The 16,762-nt window shown below is 53.9% G+C and overlaps 1 protein-coding gene across 10 annotated transcripts; it reads left to right on the top strand.

Annotated features, from left to right (window-relative positions):
- The first annotated feature begins 2,380 nt into the window (after positions 1 to 2,380).
- On the top strand, positions 2,381 to 15,867 carry CDAN1 (codanin 1). Of its 10 annotated transcripts, none has more exon segments than NM_001194310.2 (28): positions 2,381 to 2,578; positions 2,810 to 3,288; positions 3,513 to 3,716; positions 3,913 to 4,082; positions 4,219 to 4,332; positions 4,415 to 4,493; positions 5,219 to 5,339; positions 5,518 to 5,627; positions 6,411 to 6,500; positions 7,142 to 7,217; positions 7,718 to 7,923; positions 8,209 to 8,329; positions 8,469 to 8,615; positions 8,773 to 8,939; positions 9,322 to 9,409; positions 9,660 to 9,749; positions 9,924 to 9,978; positions 10,175 to 10,308; positions 10,399 to 10,502; positions 10,690 to 10,848; positions 11,229 to 11,292; positions 11,475 to 11,553; positions 11,739 to 11,887; positions 13,085 to 13,192; positions 13,340 to 13,403; positions 13,812 to 13,993; positions 14,233 to 14,340; positions 14,733 to 15,867. In NM_001194310.2, coding segments are annotated over 28 exon segments (3,684 nt in total). In that variant the 5' UTR covers positions 2,381 to 2,488; the 3' UTR covers positions 14,859 to 15,867.
- Positions 15,868 to 16,762: the final 895 nt, after the last annotated feature.

The raw sequence follows: 16,762 nt of genomic DNA, 5'->3' as shown, positions 1-16,762 counted from the left end.
TTACTTCTCCCTGATATATAGTTCCTGGTCCACCTTCTGACCCTTTTTCTAAAATAGCCAGTGTCTATTTCACTAGGCCATTTACTTACAAGTTCCCAGCTTTTAGGAAAAAAAGAGGGAGGGGGGAGCATCTAGTTTTGAATTAGATACACATCTTAGAAGGAATGAGCTATTGGCAGCTGTTAAATCAGATTCAGCCACAAACCAGAATTCTTTCTTGTTGAACAAGACCAATGAGTTAGACGACTTTAATAATTCCACTTTTCTCTCCCTCTCTTCTCCTCTTCCTGAAATCAGAGAGATGAGAAACTACCCTTTGAAATGCCTCCAGAGGCGTTTCATTGTGTTCCTTTCCTTCCAAGCAGCTCCCTTTATACGATTGTGCTCAGGCAACCAAGGACAGAGTATTGGCAGGAACCTGGAGTGCTTTTGTATAGGCCACCTGTACAGAAAAGTGTAATTATTTATTTAATTTTCCCATTTGTATCATATTAAAGCTTTGTACAGTGTTTTAAGTTCTGTTTTAAAATTATTTTGTATTTTATTTTTATACCCTAGTAATAAAATATTCATTCCGCATGCAAAATCTAGCTCTATTTGTGTGATGGTCTGGATTTCAAAAGTGGAAAATATTATTTTTCTAATTTAATAAAGTTATTGAATACACCAGATGTTACAAGATCAACTGGGAGCAGACAGTGTTACTGTAAATGCAGTACCACATCTAGAAGTTCCCTGGAAAAAGCAGCCCAGGACTGAACAGAAACTAGGCGTTCAGTGTCCCTGCAGGTGGAAACCAGGGTGCAAGGATGTTAGGAGATGTTTTCCTCCAATAAAATTAAAATATTAAAAACTTCTTTTTAGTCCATTATTCTGTCTGGCTGGAGGTACTTTTTCCTTCTCCGTAGGAAATATCCCTTCTACCACTAGAGAGATTCCTGCACCCCCACCCTCATCTTTCCACCTTTAACCTTCCTTTGAACCAGAGGAACTCTCAGGAGGCATTCACAAGGGCACTGCCTCACCCCTCCTGGTTTGGTTTGACCTGGAATGTTAGTGCCATCTGGTTTTCTCCGCCTGGATTCCCTTGCTTGATTTCTCACTAAACAGCAACCTCCAAAATGCTCTCTCGGGTTTTTTTGTTTTGTTTTTGAGATGGAGTCTCGCTCTGTCACCCAGGCTGGAGTGCAGTGGCATGATCTTGGCTCACTGCAACCTCCGCCTCCCAGGTTCAAGCAGTTCTCCTGCCTCAGCCTCCTGTAGCTGGGACTACAGGCACGAGCTACCACGCCCAGTTAAATTTTGTATTTTTAGTAGAGACACGGTTTCACCATGTTGGCCAGGATGGTCTCTATCTCTTGACCTCGTGATCCGCCCACCTTGGCCTCCCATTGCACTCCAGCCTGGGGGCGACAGAGCGAGACTCCATCTCAAAATAAAATTAAAGGAGATTAAAACAAATTACTCAGGCTGGGCGTGGTGGCCCACGCCTGTAATCCCAGCACTTTGGATCTGCTGCCCCCTCCGCGCCAAAACATTAGCTGGGCTGTAGCCCTAGGGAGGCTGAGTTGGGAGGATTGCTTGAGCCCAGGAGGCCAAGGCTGTGGTGAGCCCTGCTCACGCCACTGCACTCCAGCCTGGGCAACAGAGCAAGATCCTGTCTCAAAAACAAAACAAAACAAAAAACAAAAAAGGAAAAAAAACCCTCAAGCTCCCAGAAGCTAACCATGATATACTTACTGACATCTAAACTGCAAAATAGTTGAAGTATTAACCTCATGTAAACCCATTTAAGTAAATAAAGCTACATACAAGAGATTCTGTGTGCACGGGGGTCCGAGGCACTTTAAGGGTTCTGGCTTGGAGATTATTAAGAACCTCCTAGAAATAATTCTGTTCTAAATGGTCAATCAGTTGATGGTGAGCGCTGAAAAGCCGATAGGTACTGCTCGGCCAAGGGATTGAAAAATCGGCCTTTGAGAAAAAGTCAAAATGAAAGATTGGATTAACTTTATAATTTCTCTGGGGTGGTGCCAGTTGGATCTAGGAAACTTAAACTCTTGAAGGAATGTGCTTAGAGCAGAAGATAGAAGCTGGTGGCTGTCTCTGTTCCCCTCTACCTCTCTCCCGGCTCCTCGGTCTCCCCAGAGGGGCGTCCGACCCGCGGCAGCCCCACTCCCAGCTCGAATCCTTCCCTTCAGGTCGCTCCAGGGCGGGCAGCCAAGGTGGGCCTCCCCAGGCGCTGCGATCCGCACTTCGCCTCCCAGCAACCCGCCTGTCAGCCCGGGCTGAGGACCCAGCGAGGCCTTGACCGTGGGCCTGGGCAACAGCCAGCTCCGCCCCGCCCCGCGGCCCGGCCCCGCCCCGCCAGGCCGGTCCCTCCCCGCCCCGCGACCCAACGGTCTCTCCCCGCCGCCGGCCCCGCCCCTCCCTGGCCGCCCGTGGCGCGCCGGCGCCTGCGCAGTCGCCCCAGAGAGCCCGGACCGGGATGGCGGCCGTTTTGGAGTCGCTGCTGCGAGAAGAGGTGTCGGTCGCAGCCGTCGTGCGGTGGATCGCGCGCAGCACCCGGGGTTCGGAGGTAACAGCGCTGACACGCCCCCAGGTCTGACCCGAAGCCGGTTCCCGCAGGGAGCCCAGCCCTCAGTCCCCTTCCCCGAGGGCGCCGGGCTGCCAAGCCGGGCCGAGTGCGCTCCAACTGGGCGCCGCTGCCCGGGCCGCCCACCCGAGGCTCGCCCCGCGGCCCCCGCTGCTCACAGCCCCCGGGCCGGCGGCTGACCCTCTCGCCCCTCGGCCTGTGCTTCTGCCCTAGGATAACCCCGGGGAGGCGGCCGCGCTGAGCTCACTCCGGCCCCTGCGGAAAGAATTCGTACCGTTCCTGTTGAACTTCCTGAGGGAGCAGAGCAGCCGCGTCCTCCCGCAGGGGCCCCCGACCCCCGCCAAGGCCCCGGGCGCCTCGGCAGCCTTGCCAGGGAGGCCGGGAGGCCCGTCGCGGGGTAGCCGCGGGGCGCGCAGCCAGCTCTTCCCTCCGACCGAGGCCGCGAGCACCGCCGCCGAGGCCCCTCTGGCCCGCCGCGGGGGAAGGAGGCGGGGCCCGGGGCCGGCCCGCGAGCGTGGAGGCCGCGGCCTGGAGGAGGGGGTCAGCGGGGAGAACCTGCCCGGAGCCGGGGGCCGGAGGCTCAGGGGCTCTGGCAGCCCCAGCCGCCCCAGCCTCACGCTCTCTGATCCACCAAACCTCAGCAACCTGGAGGAGTTCCCTCCCGTAGGCTCGGTTCCCCCCGGCCCTGCAGGGTGAGACTCGGCTCTCATGCGGGAGATGGGTACCACGAAGGCTCTGGGGGAGTCAGTCATTCGGGCTCGGCGCTCCGCAGTGGAGCGCGAGGATGAGTAGAGGCTGGGGGTGATGGCGAGGGTTTTTGTGGGGTTTTTTTTGCAAGAGGTCTAGCTGTTGCGGTTGTGGAGGGGGGATGTTTGAAGATAGGAATTTGAGAAAAACCTGTGGCTACTCTCAGCAGGACGAAGCCTTCTCGCAGGATCAACCCAACTCCGGTGAGCGAAGAGCGGTCACTCTCCAAGCCCAAGACCTGCTTCACCTCACCCCCAATCAGCTGTGTCCCCAGTTCCCAACCCTCAGCCCTGGACACTAGCCCTTGGGGCCTTGGCCTTCCCCCAGGGTGCGGAAGTCTGCAAGAGGAGCGGGAGATGCTCAGGAAGGAGCGGTATGGCCTGGCCGCTCCTGGGGATGTCGGCTTCCTCGCTATGGGGGATCTTCAGGGGTTTTCCCTGAAATTGATTTCCCTCTTGGGGACTCTGGGTTTGTCTTCTGGGCTATTGGTATCTTCTCTGGAGGGACCTGAGTGTCGCCGTGGCAGGGAAGCCAAGCTGACTGCTCATGAAATTTCTTTATTCCCATAGCTCTAAGCAGCTGCAGCAGTCACCTACCCCTACCTGTCCCACCCCAGAACTGGGGTCGCCCCTCCCCAGCCGGGCAGGAAGCCTCCCAGATGAACCTGCAGACCCTGCCAGAGTATCTTCCCGCCAGCGCCTGGAGCTGGTAGCCCTTGTTTACTCCTCGTGCATTGCTGGTGAGTGAGAGCAGAGGGAGCTGGAGTGGAGATACTTGTAGAACTGCTGGGTAAGAGAATTGGTAAGGCACCTGGAACTGAACCTTGGCTCCAAGTGGTGCCCCATGGCATGGGATTTCTTTTTGTATCTATCTAGAGAACCTCGTACCAAACCTCTTCTTGGAGCTTTTCTTCGTCTTTCAGCTGCTCACTGCCCGGAGGATGGTGACTGCCAAGGACAGTGACCCTGAACTAAGTCCAGGTGTCCTAGGTCAGTGAGCAAGCCTCCTTTTGAGACGTGGGGTCTAGAAACAGGACCGTTCTTAACTGACAGTTTGGTACTGTCCTTCTAGATTCCCTGGAAAGTCCACTGTTCCAAAGCATCCACGATTGTGTCTTCTTTGCAGTGCAGGTTTTGGAGTGTCACTTTCAGTGAGTTTCCCTGGCTGAGGCATTTGGGCCTCATTCTTATCATCTGCTTAGCTCTCTGGCTGCTTGGGACCTATGCTGATGCTAACACGGGGGCAGTGGCCCTGGACCTTCTCCTACCTGTAATCTTTCATTTTGTGTTAAGGCTATGAATGTAGTACCTAAAAGAATGAGATGGGGCCAGGTGCGGTGGCTCACGCCTGCATTCTCACCACTTTGAGAGGCTGAGGCAGGACAGTCACTTAAGCCCAGGAGTTTGAGACCAGCCTGGGCAACATTACAAAAATCCCATCTCTACAAAAAAAAAAAGCTGGATGTGGTGGAGTGCACCTGTAATCCCAGCTACTTAGGAGGCTGTGGTGGGAGGATCACCTGAGCCTGGAAGGTCCAGGCTGTAGTGAGATCACGCCACTGCAGCCCAGCCTGGGTGACAGAGACCCCCATCTCAAAAAAAAAGAAAAAAAAAAGGACCCCTGTGGCCTTGGCAGCTGAGCTTTGGGTTTCTGGGTAATGTACCTGTCCTGCTGTCTTGGTCCCTGCTCTGTAAAGTCTGATATCCTCCCCTTTACTTTCATTGTCTTTGATCCTTGGCCCACGACCTTGCAGGACATATCTGGGCTCGCACACCTGCACCATGCCTTAGAGATCCTCTGTGTGGTGTGCAGGTGCTTGCTTCCTGCTTGCAGTCTGTGTTCCGGTCTCAGTCATAGGTGTTCTCATCCCTGCAGGGTTCTTTCCAACCTGGACAAAGGGACCTTGAAGCTGCTGGCTGAGAATGAGCGGCTGCTGTGCTTCTCACCAGCTCTGCAAGGCCGCCTTCGAGCTGCCTATGAGGGCAGTGTTGCCAAGGTAGTGACCCCAACTTAGATGCCCACTAGCCTGGACCTAACCCTTCCTAGCTTTCATAAATTCAGGCAACCCTGCTGACGACACTTAAGTGTAATGTGAGCTTACTCTGGGCAAGAATAAGAGGGAGAAGTTGTCTCAGCATGACCCTGCGGTTCCTAATGTTCCTGCTGTATTTTAGGTCTCTCTGGCAATGCCTCCCTCTGCTCAAGCTGTCTCCTTTCAGCCAGAGACTGACAATCGTGCCAACTTCTCCAGTGACCGAGCCTTTCATACTTTTAAAAAACAGAGGTGATAAGAAAAGGGACTTTTGGGGGAGGGAATGAGATGACATTTTTCTGGAAGAGGCAGCTGTTTCGGTTTCATAGAAATTAGGAGTTTGGCACTAACAGGTGGTGGGTTAGTTCTCCCAGCTCCTTCCTGCTGGCCATCATAGGGACCACCTGGCTTCATTCTCTTGCGTGCCTGTGAACCCCGGAGCTTAGCCAGCCGTCTTACAGGTGTATGGCTTTAGTCTCGGGGTTCTCAGGCAAGAATGTGCCAGGATGAACTGTCACTGCCCACAGAAGTACATGAAGCCTGTAGTGTGCTGCTGGTCTGTAGCACTACTGTCATCATGTAGAGAACTCTGGAGAAATTAAAAAAGGGCTGCTGGCCGGGTGGGCGTGGTGGCTCCTGCCTGTAATCCCAGCACTTTGGGAGGCCGAGACAGGTGGATCACCTGAGGTCGGGAGTTCTTGACCAGCCTGGCCAACATGGTGAGACTCCGTCTCTACTCAAAATACAAAAATTAGCCAGCTGTGGTGGCGGGCACTTGTAATCCCAGCTACTCCGGAGGCTGAGGCAGGAGAATCGCTTGAACCCAGGGGGCGGAGGTTGCAGTGAGCCGAGATCGCGTCATTGCACTCCAGCCTGGGTGACAAGAGCAAGACTCCATCTCCAAAAAAAAAAAAAAAAAAAAAAAAAAAAAAGTGGTGGGTGGGCTGTGGATAGTCCTGTCCTCAGTTCTTCCAGGGGTGGGAAGGCACTGGTGGGAGTGAGTGCCTCGGCTGATCAGGTGTTGTTATGCGTCAGGGATGTGTTTTATGAGGTGCTGCGAGAGTGGGAAGATCACCATGAGGAGCCTGGCTGGGATTTTGAGAAGGGCTTGGGCAGCAGAATCAGGTGGGTGCTCAGACCTTGTCTTGCGCCTGGCAATGAGTAGCTCAGTACTGGTCGGTGGCAGGAGGGATGGAGGAGGGAAGGCTTTTCCCCTGCTCCTTCCAGCCGTGAGCTGTTTTCTTCTAGCCTCCAAAATCTCTTTAGTTACTGATAACTCTGCCTCTACTCGAAAGGGATGTCTCCTATCCTTGTTCTATAGTGGCAGTTGCTTAGAAAGTCCAAAGCTCTCACCCCAGGCTGCTTGAGGTTTTTTGGCCCAAGTCACTGGTTAGACACATCCAGCCTCCATCTTCTCCATCCTCTAGTTTGGGCAAGTCTGGCCACTGTGTAGGTAGATGCCTGGGCTCAGCACGCGAACCCCAGTCCAGTCACATTGCTCATGAAGCTCGCCGCCTGTCAGTGTGGCTGAAGACGGGAGGGTGGCATGATTTCTCGTTGGGTTAAGTGCACCTCTAGCCTCAGAGGACCTTGGTGCTGAGGGAGTGTCCCTTGCCTTCAGTGTCCCTGTGCAGGCAGGCTCTGGCTGAGGTCTGCTCAAGTCCCTGGTAAAGGGCTGGAAAGTCCAGGTGTTCGCTGCTTCTCTGAGATCTTTCTCCCTCTCCCTCTCCTCTCCACACCCTTCATTCCCGCCTTCTATTCCTCAGGGCCATGATGGGCCAGCTGTCTGCAGCCTGCAGCCACAGCCACTTTGTTCGGCTTTTCCAAAAACAACTACTCCAGGTAACAGCCCCAGCAAGAGATTAATCGACATGAAACAGCAGGTATCATAGGCAGCCACGTAACGGCTGCACTTTGGGATAGGGCGGACAGCCTGGCAGGTCCTAGGCTGGAATTTGAACAAGAGTTCTACTCCTTGCGGAGTGGCTGAAACTCGAGTGGCCAAAGAAAAGCCAGGGCACACTCTCTGACATGTCCTGGGCCCTGCACCTCCCCCAGCCTGCTGCTGCCTTCCCTTTGATTTGTGCTGTGGTAAAGAGCCCAGGCTTAGTAAGTAATCAAGCTTTGTTTCAGATCCTAGCTCTAGTGACCCTAGGCACATGCTTAACCTTGGAGTTTCAGTTTCTTCACCTGTGAAACAATACTGTAATTCACACCTCAGAAAATCTAAAGCACTTGACACAGTTGGCATTCCTTAAATGTTCATTACTTCTCATTTTTTGTTCAGTCCTTCCCTCCCACTTACTGATTTTTTAATTTCTCTCCTTCCTCTTCCACCCCAGATGTGTCAGAGCCCTGGTGGTGCTGGGGGCACCGTCTTGGGTGAGGCCCCAGATGTGTTGAGTATGCTGGGAGCTGACAAGCTGGGGCGGTTGTGGCGCCTACAGGAACGGCTTATGGCTCCTCAGAGCAGTGGGGGGCCCTGCCCACCCCCCACCTTCCCAGGCTGTCAAGGCTTCTTTAGGGACTTCATCCTTAGTGCCAGCAGGTAGGCTCCGCTGTGTCTTGCAAGGAATGGGGCAAAGGCCAGGAAAGGTTTGGCTTCCCAAAAGGGTAAATAGTTCTCCAGTCTCCTTTGCCTGGAGATAGGCTCCTTCCAGCTCGTACTTGCTGGCTTCATTGCACTTCTCATTCTGTCACCCATGTGGGTGATTTCATTGCTCCTGGGCCTCCCTGTCTGTCCGGCTGCTCCCTTCCCTCTGGAGTGCCCCTTCTAGATTCTGGCTCTTCCTGTACCTTTTCCAGTACTTATGCCCCACCCACCCCTTCTCAGCTTCCAGTTTAACCAGCATCTCATGGACAGTCTGAGCTTGAAGATCCGGGAGCTCAATGGCCTGGCCTTGCCCCAGCATGAGCCCAGTGATGAAGACGGGGAGTCAGATGTAGACTGGCAGGTCTGAAAACAGAACAAGGGAAATCATGGGGTCTGACCCAGGAGGGAAGGGAGTATGTTGAAGAAGAATTTTGTAACAGACCGGGAATTGTTCTAGAAGCCTCATGCTTGGACCTTTTATTTCCCTTGATTCCATGCAGGGTGAGCGGAGGCAGTTTGCTGTGGTGCTTCTTAGCCTGAGACTTTTGGCTAAATTCCTGGGCTTTGTGGCTTTCCTGCCATACCGGGGGCCTGAACCTCCCCCGACCGGTGAGCTTCAGGACTCCATTCTGGCCCTCAGGAGCCAGGTGAATGGGCGGGGGATTCTGGTGAGGAGGGAGCAGGGAGGACCAGCCAGGCACTGAAGCTGACTGGTTTCCTTGGCTATTCTGGAAACCAGGCAGGTTAGAGGGCACCTCCCAGCCCTTCCTAGGGACCCACCTGACTGAGCTCTGGCCCTTCCAGGTCCCTCCGGTCCTGGATGTGCGGACTCTGCTGCAGCGAGGGCTGCAGGCCCGCCGGGCGGTGCTCACCGTGCCCTGGCTGGTGGAGTTTCTCTCCTTTGCTGACCATGTTGTTCCCTTGCTGGACTATTACCGGGACATCTTCATTCTCCTGCTGCGCCTGCACCGGTGAGTGGAACAAGGCTAAGGCTTGACGAAAGGACTTGGGAGTCAGGGGACATTGGTCAAGCCTGCTATTAATAAAGAGGGTCGAGCAGTCTGCGTGTGTGTGTGGTGCCCCGGCCATAACTGAGCCCTGGGAGAGGCAGGATTGGCTCCCCTGAGGTGGATGGTGGGACATCATCTGCACTTTCATTGGCTTCATGCTGTTCCCGAGGTGGCCCCACCAAGAGACAGTCCCCATGCAGGAGGGGGCGCTGGGGGGATCCTGCTTGCCGACATGGCCCCAGTCCCTTTTAGTTCTGCTTTTGCGAGCCAGCCTCCAGTGACAGCGTTTGCCTCCATTCCCTTCCCCTTTCTGCTCAATCCTGTGTACTGCCCACTGTTTCAGGAGCTTGGTGTTGTCGCAGGAGAGTGAGGGGAAGATGTGTTTCCTGAACAAGCTGCTGCTACTTGCTGTCCTGGGCTGGCTTTTCCAGGTGGGCAGAGTGAGGGTCCAGGTTGGGAGTGGTTCTGCAGCTGAAGATGCGGAGTGGGCAAATGTCCGAGTACGAATGAGGCAAGGGCTGGAAGACAAAGGTTCAGGAAAGGCCTGGTGATTCCCATTGTCTCAGAGGAGGCTGCTTTGAAGCTGGCACCTTCTCCCTGGGACCATGCAAGAGGTGGGGTGGGGTGGGGTGGGGGTCTCTGAAGTTGACCTGAGTTGTGACTGTCTTCCTGTCTTGCCAGATTCCCACAGTCCCTGAGGACTTGTTCTTTCTGGAAGAGGGTCCCTCAGATGCCTTTGAGGTGGACACAGTAGCCCCAGAGCATGGCTTGGTGAGTGCTGGGGTCCAGCCAGAGCCATGGGAAACTCAGGAATAAAGGAAGTGGGCTGCGTGGGGAGGCCCGGCCAGGGGCAGATGTAACCCTTGTAAATGCCCTGCCAACTGCCTGTTTCCTGGGCGCGCTGGGGGAGGGGCAGCCTGACCGACCCCAGCCTGTTCTCCCCAGGACGCCGCGCCTGTGGTGGACCAGCAGCTGCTCTACACCTGCTGCCCCTACATCGGTAAGCACCCATCTCCCTGCAGGGCCCCTGGTCTGCCCCCTCCATGAGCACCCAGAAGGCGCCCCCTGGCCCAGCTCCCTCGAATACTGCTCCGTTCATAGTCATCCCTGGGTGTCTGAGCCTCTTGACTGCACAAATCAATTCTGATACTTGGGGAGAGGGTGCTGGAACTGAGAACTCGGACTTACTGACGCAGGGGAGCTCCGGAAACTGCTGGCGCTGTGGGTGTCAGGCAGCAGTGGACGGAGTGGGGGCTTCATGAGGAAAATCACCCCCACCACGACCACCGGCCTGGGAGCCCAGCCTTCCCAGACCAGCCAGGGGCTGCAGGTAAGGGCAGGGCGGAGACAGCCACTGGGGAAAGTGGGGAGGTGGGGGGAGGTCGGAGGAAGCCTCGCTGCCTCTCCCTTCTCCCGCCAGGCGCGGCTCGCCCAGGCCTTTTTCCACAACCAGCCACCCTCCCTGCGCCGGACTGTAGAGTTTGTGGCAGAGAGAATTGGATCAAACTGTGTCAAACATATCAAGTAAGAGTGGGTTAAGGATCCTGGTCTCATCGCCCTACCATTTTTTCCCCTTTTTCCTCAGTTGCTAAGCTGAGGAGGTCAGCCAGAGGGCGGGTGTGGGGCTGAAGTGGCGGACACGTTCCCTTTAATGTGCAGCCCCTTTCCGATTAACCCTCCAACCACCCCCACCTTGCTGTCCCTGCTGCAGGGCTACACTGGTGGCAGATCTGGTGCGCCAGGCAGAGTCACTTCTCCAAGAGCAGCTGGTGACACAGGGAGAGGAAGGGGGAGACCCAGCCCAACTGTTGGAGATCTTGTGTTCCCAGCTATGCCCCCACGGGGCCCAGGCATTGGCCCTGGGGCGGGAGTAAGCAGCGCTGGTCCATTTGATCCACTCTCCTCTTGGCTTTTCTCCGTCTTTTCTTTCCGCTTTCACACTTACTCTTTTTTCCCGTCTCTCCACGCCTCCTTTTTTCTTCTCCTCGCCCCCATCCTCTGTAAGCCCTGCACTGGCTGTAGGCCTTCTGTGGCACAAAATCCAGACCTAAGTTTGGAGCATGTATGATGCTGTGGGGCTGGCAGTTGGGCTTCTCTTTTCTCTGGCACCCGGGGTGGGGCGGAAGGGCAAACGGTGCCTCCTTCCAAGGTACAGCCTCCCAGACCAGATGCTTGGTGCACTCTGGGCATTTACTTCTACAGCCAGGCTGAAATACCCAGAGACCACTGACCCCGTCTGTCTCCTTTTAGGTTCTGCCAAAGGAAGAGCCCTGGGGCTGTGCGGGCGCTGCTTCCAGAGGAGACCCCGGCAGCCGTACGTGGGAGGGAGGCCTGCAGCTAGCAGGCCAGGCGGTTGTGGGAGAGGTGCACGGAGTAGTTGTGTGCAGACACAGCTGTGTGAAGCTGGTGGTGGGGGGCAGGGTCGGTGCCCAACTCTGGCATCCCTTGTTGCACCCAGCCCTTCCCTAGCCCCTGACTCTTAGTTCTGGTTCGCAGGTTCTGAGCAGTGCAGAGAACATTGCTGTGGGGCTTGCAACAGAGAAAGCCTGTGCTTGGCTATCAGCCAATATCACAGGTAAGGTCCAGGAGAGGGGAATGGCTGAATCGAGTGTTTAAAAAGTGGACTGGCAGAGAGTCGCAGGCATTCTGGGGGAGATGGGGCCGAGAGCCAGGAGGAAACAGCAACAGGCGTGGGTCAGCATGGCGAGCCTGTGCAGGGCTCCCCCGTGATTCCTTTCCCATTCTCCCTCTGCCCCGCAGCACTGATCAGGAGGGAGGTGAAAGCAGCAGTGAGTCGCACACTTCGAGCCCAGGGTCCTGAACCTGCTGCCCGGGGGGAGCGGAGGGGCTGCTCCCGCGCCTGTGAGCACCATGCTCCCCTCCCCTCCCACCTCATCTCCGAGATCAAAGTACACGGCTACCCTACTCCCTTTGGCTTCCCTGCTCCCTCTCCCTGCTGTTCTCACATCAGCTCCAGGATTTTTATGTAGAAGCTGTCTGTGCTGTCCACTAGTCCCCATTTCACTCATTACTGAATGGGGTTAGGTAGGGCAGAGCTGAATTGAATGGTTTTCCTAATTGTCACTCTGATTTTTTAATCATCCAAAAGGGGAAAAGGGTAGATAAGACATTTTTGACTAAATGCTTATTATGCAGATGGCAATGAGAGTGGGGTGGTGAATGGTTTGATAGCAAATGAGTCTCTAGGAAGCAGTCGCCCAGTATTTGGAGACAATTTCAGAAATGTTCTATGCGAGAGGTGATGCTCGTTTAGTTATAGGCAGTAAGAATAAACCATTGGTTCTCCTAACTTGATTTTAAAATTCAAGGACTGTCTAGAGCAGGAGTCAACAAACAGCCCATGGACTGAAGCGAGCCTGCCCCTTGTTTTGTGGGTGAAGTTTTAGTGGAATGCAGCCGTATTCGTTGGTGTGCGAGCTGTCTATGGCTGCTTTTGTGCAACTACTGAACAGCAGAGTTGCATAGCTGGGACAGAGACTTTATGGCCTGCAAAGCCTAAAATATTTACTGTCTGGTTCTGGTTTAGGGTATGATCTAGGAATAGAGATTGGAATAGGGACTAAGGTGCAATGACTAAAAATGGAGATGATGTAGGAGGGAGAGGCTTAGTGGCCATTTGATACTGGTTGTCAATATGCAGAGGATTTCTGCATTGAAAACTCAGCTCTCCAGAGAAGATGAACAGAGGCTTCAGAGACAGAAGATACTAAGACGGTATCTGATAGGCCAGTTTCCTTACATGCTTCAAGAATAAGATGCCCTATGGGAGTTGGTTAGCTACAGTTTGCTACTACAGTAGCTACAGTTGGTTAGCTACTCCCAAGTTGAGTGACGTTTCCCATGCTGTGGCAGCCTGCTGTCCCTCAGCTGACCTCCTCCATCTGTTCCCTCTCTCGTTGTCCACGTGGTGCTTCCCCTGGCTGTGCTGTCCTGCCCAAGTCCCAGGCCTAGGGGCAACTTGGCTTCACTCACCATACCCTGGGGCCCTATTCTGCCTCTCTCCACTGGCCGATCCCTGTCCCAAGCCAAATTCTGTGGCATCCTGGTCCCCAGCGCAGGGTAATGTCTCCCCCTGCTCTCCACAGGACGTGCTCTCCTTGGCCGTGGGGCCACGGGACCCTGACGAGGGAGTTTCCCCAGAGCATCTGGAACAGCTCCTAGGCCAGCTGGGCCAGACACTGCGGTGCCGCCAGGTGAGATGTGGCATCTGCCACTCAAGGGCTGCTTTTTTCTTTGTCCTCGTGTGAGACCTGATAACCAGAGCCACACTGGCTTAGCGCTGGTTCTCGCAGCAGTAAGCGTGGTGATACCTATGCTCTCTCTTCCCCCGCCCACTGCAGTTCCTGTGCCCACCTGCTGAGCAGCATCTGGCAAAGTGCTCTGTGGAGTTAGCTTCCCTCCTCGGTATGGCTCCTTTCCATCAAATCCCTCTCTTGCCTGACCCCCTAGATCTCACGGTTGGGTACAAGCAAGATTAGAAACAGAGCCCTCTTCCATCCCCATCTCTCTTTTTTTGAGAGACAGAATCTTGCTCTGTTGCCCAGGCTGGAGTGCAGTGGCACAATCTCGGCTCACTGCAACCTCTGCCTCGGCCTCCCAAGTAACTGGACTACAGGTGCCCGCCACCACGCCCGGCTAATTTTTGTATTTTTAGTAGAGATGGGGTTTCACTATGTTGGCCAGGCTGGTCTCGAACCCCTGACCTCATGATCCGCCCGCCTCAGCCTCCCAAAGTGCTGGGATTACAGGCGTGAGCCACCGCGCCCAGCCTGCCCCCATCTCTTAAAGCTTCGCTTTCCTCTCTTTCCACAGTTGCAGACCAAATTCCCATCCTAGGTCCCCCGGCACAGTACAGGCTGGAGAGAGGGCAGGCTCGAAGGCTTCTGCACATGCTGCTTTCCTTGTGGAAGGAAGACTTTCAGGGGCCAGTTCCGCTGCAGCTGCTGCTGAGCCCAAGAAACGTGGGGCTTCTGGCAGACACAAGGCCCAGGGAGGTGAGTCAGACAGAGGAGGAGGCATCTCAGCCCTCTGCAGTCACACTCCGGACATGCACCACCCTTGCCTCAAACTATGAGCTGCTCTATTTCCCTCTTCTGTTCCACACAGAAATGGACTCCATTTATCCATCTCAAGTCTCTTCTCAGCAGCTCTGTCCTTTGAGATCTCAATGTGTGTCATTAGGGTCACTCTGCCATCCCCCTAGCAACCCTGACCTTCTCGGTGTGTTTTGCAGTGGGACTTGCTGCTATTCTTGCTCCGGGAGCTGGTGGAGAAGGGTCTGATGGGAAGGATGGAGATAGAGGCCTGCCTGGGCAGCCTCCACCAGGCCCAGTGGCCAGGGGTAAGGAGTCTCCTGTCTTACGTGTAGAGAGAACAGATGTTACGTATCCCATCTGTCCTGAAAGGAAGCAAGTGATGGGGCCAAACTAAGTGGATTTTTAATTTGGGGCAAAATAATTCATCTTTTAATGGGACTAATAATTTCAAGATGGAAGTAGATGCACTCAGTAGTACTCAAAAACTGGTAAAGCCTGTGCCTCCCCCATCAGGGTTCACTCCCTGCCATAACTTCAGCCTCCCAGAGTCCTAACAGACAAGGTTTCATGTCCATTTCAGTGTGGAGGGCAGTTGAGAAAAAATAATGTAGCCAGCCAGGTTGTGGTCTTCAGTGAAAAAGGATGAGCCATTGAGAATTACATGCTGCCTTTTTCCTCATCTTTCTACATATTCCAGGACTTTGCTGAAGAATTAGCAACACTGTCTAACCTGTTTCTAGCCGAGCCCCCCCTGCCAGAACCCCAGCTGAGAGCTTGTGAGTTGGTGCAGCCAAACCGGGGCACTGTGCTGGCCCAGAGCTAGGGCTGAGAAGTGGCCCTGCCTGGGGCATCTCACCAAAACCCTGGACCCCCGCCTCACAAGGAGGCCGAAGTGCCCACTGCGGACCCTCACTGGTTGGGGAGTAGCCGGGTCTACAGTCAGACTTCCTGCTCTGTGAAAGAAGGATGTCGCTGCCTGGCATCCCACCACACAAATCTGAGGAGGAGGAGAGTTGGCCTGATTCGGGATTATGGCAGAAAAGCCAAGATGTCCGTCCTGAAGTAGAAGAGGTGGTGTTTATCTCTTGGATACTAAATGAAATGAGGTGTGTGGGCTTGTCAACACAGAATTCAAGCCTCATTTGCTATCCCAGCAGCTCTTAAAACTTTGTGGTCTTGGAACTCATGACAGAGGCAAATGACTTCCGCTTAACTTACGAAGAAAAAAATATGAATCTTGGGAGTCTACATTTTCTTATCACCAGGAGCTGGACTGCCATCTCCTTAAAAATGCCTAACACAGGCCGGCTGTGGTGGCTCATTCCTGTAATCCCAGCACTTTGAGAGGCCTGAGGTAGGCGGATCGCTTGAGATCAGGAATTCGAGACTAGCCTGTAATCCCAGCAATTTGAGAGGCCTGAGGTAGTTCGAATCGCTTGAGGTCAGGAATTCGAGACCAGCCTGGCCAACATGAGGAAACTCCGTCTCTACTAAAAATGCAAAAATTGGCTGGGCGTGGTGGTGCGTGCCTGTACTCCCAGTTACTCGGGAGGCTGAGGCACAAGACTTGCTTGAACCTGGAGGCGGAGGTCGCAGTGAGCCGAGATGGCCCCACTGCACTCCAGTCTGAGGGACAGAGCAAGACTGCCCTAAAAAAAAAAAAAAAAAAAAAGCCTAACAGATGAGGTAAGACTCAACCAACTGAAACCTGACTTCCCCCCACCCCGTACCTTCAGCCCCTGTGCAGGCAGTAACTCTTGAGACCTCTTTCTCTGACCAGGGACCAAGCACAGGGCATTTAGAGCTTTTTAAAATAAACTGGTTTTCTTTAACAAGGGCTTGATGTCTAGTCATTTTCACCTGTCTTTTAAACGCTTTAGAAGGCTGCAGAGTCTCAGGTGGGCTTTAGGTGGAGCGCCGTAATTATGGCTTTGCTCTGTCCATTAAAGTGAGCTACCTTGCCTCTTAGAAATGCCTGTATATTCCACTCTAGAGGGCTAGTCTCTGGCAGCAATATCTATTAATTTATTGCCAGTGGTACTGACTTCTGTGTAACTTTATTTGTGGGAGAAAGGGTTAGGATAATGTAGTTTCCACACACAGGATATTCCCTATTGAACCACATGGTGGGGCAGTGTTGTTACGCTTGTCAAGGCCGGGGTGTTTGATTTGGCTTGGAGTTTCTCAGGGCAAAAGCACTGCTTCTCGATGACAGCAGTATCGAGCTCTATAACTGAGCCATTGATTTTGACAGGTTCACACTGGTAATCCCAGCGCTTTGGGAGGCCGAGAGGATTGCTCGAGTCCAGGAGTTAGAGGTTACAGTGAACTATGTTTGTGCCACTGCACTCCAGCCTGAGCAAGAGTGAGACCCCCATCTCCTTGAGGAAAAAAAAGCACTACTATGGTCATGTGCATTACCACCAGGAGCTGGGCTGGTAATCCAATCCTCAGGAGGACCTACAGGGATCCACTTGTGTGACCACGGTAGAGCCAGGAAATCCCATCAGCGCAGAAAGTGAAAAATGGGAGTTTTTCTCAGTCACCACCTTGTAATCATACTTCTCCCAAATACCATGCCTTTCCCTTCTCCTCAGCTCAGCTACTTAAAGTTTCTGCATCTGAACCTTTTCCCCCGATCTCTTCATTTTCAAAGGCCTTTATCTTTATCCTTTAAATCCAATTTGTTCTGAATGCCCGGGAACCAAAAAAGGTTTAAGGAATGCT

The sequence above is a fragment of the Macaca mulatta genome, chromosome 7 (genome assembly GCF_049350105.2).
Source record: "Macaca mulatta isolate MMU2019108-1 chromosome 7, T2T-MMU8v2.0, whole genome shotgun sequence".
In the NCBI taxonomy this organism is placed as follows: domain Eukaryota; kingdom Metazoa; phylum Chordata; class Mammalia; order Primates; family Cercopithecidae; genus Macaca; species Macaca mulatta.
This window is presented reverse-complemented; position numbering and strand designations above follow the sequence as displayed.

Excerpts from the sequence above, each read along its gene's own strand:
- CDAN1 (XM_077938169.1), top strand. The coding sequence starts at position 2,489 with ATGGCGGCCGTTTTGGAGTCGCTGCTGCGAGAAGAGGTGTCGGTCGCA. Across the intron at positions 5,340-5,517 it reads ATGAGGGCAGTGTTGCCAAG|GTCTCTCTGGCAATGCCTCC; the intron begins GTAGTGACCCCA and ends GCTGTATTTTAG. Across the intron at positions 8,616-8,772 it reads TTCTGGCCCTCAGGAGCCAG|GTCCCTCCGGTCCTGGATGT; the intron begins GTGAATGGGCGG and ends TGGCCCTTCCAG.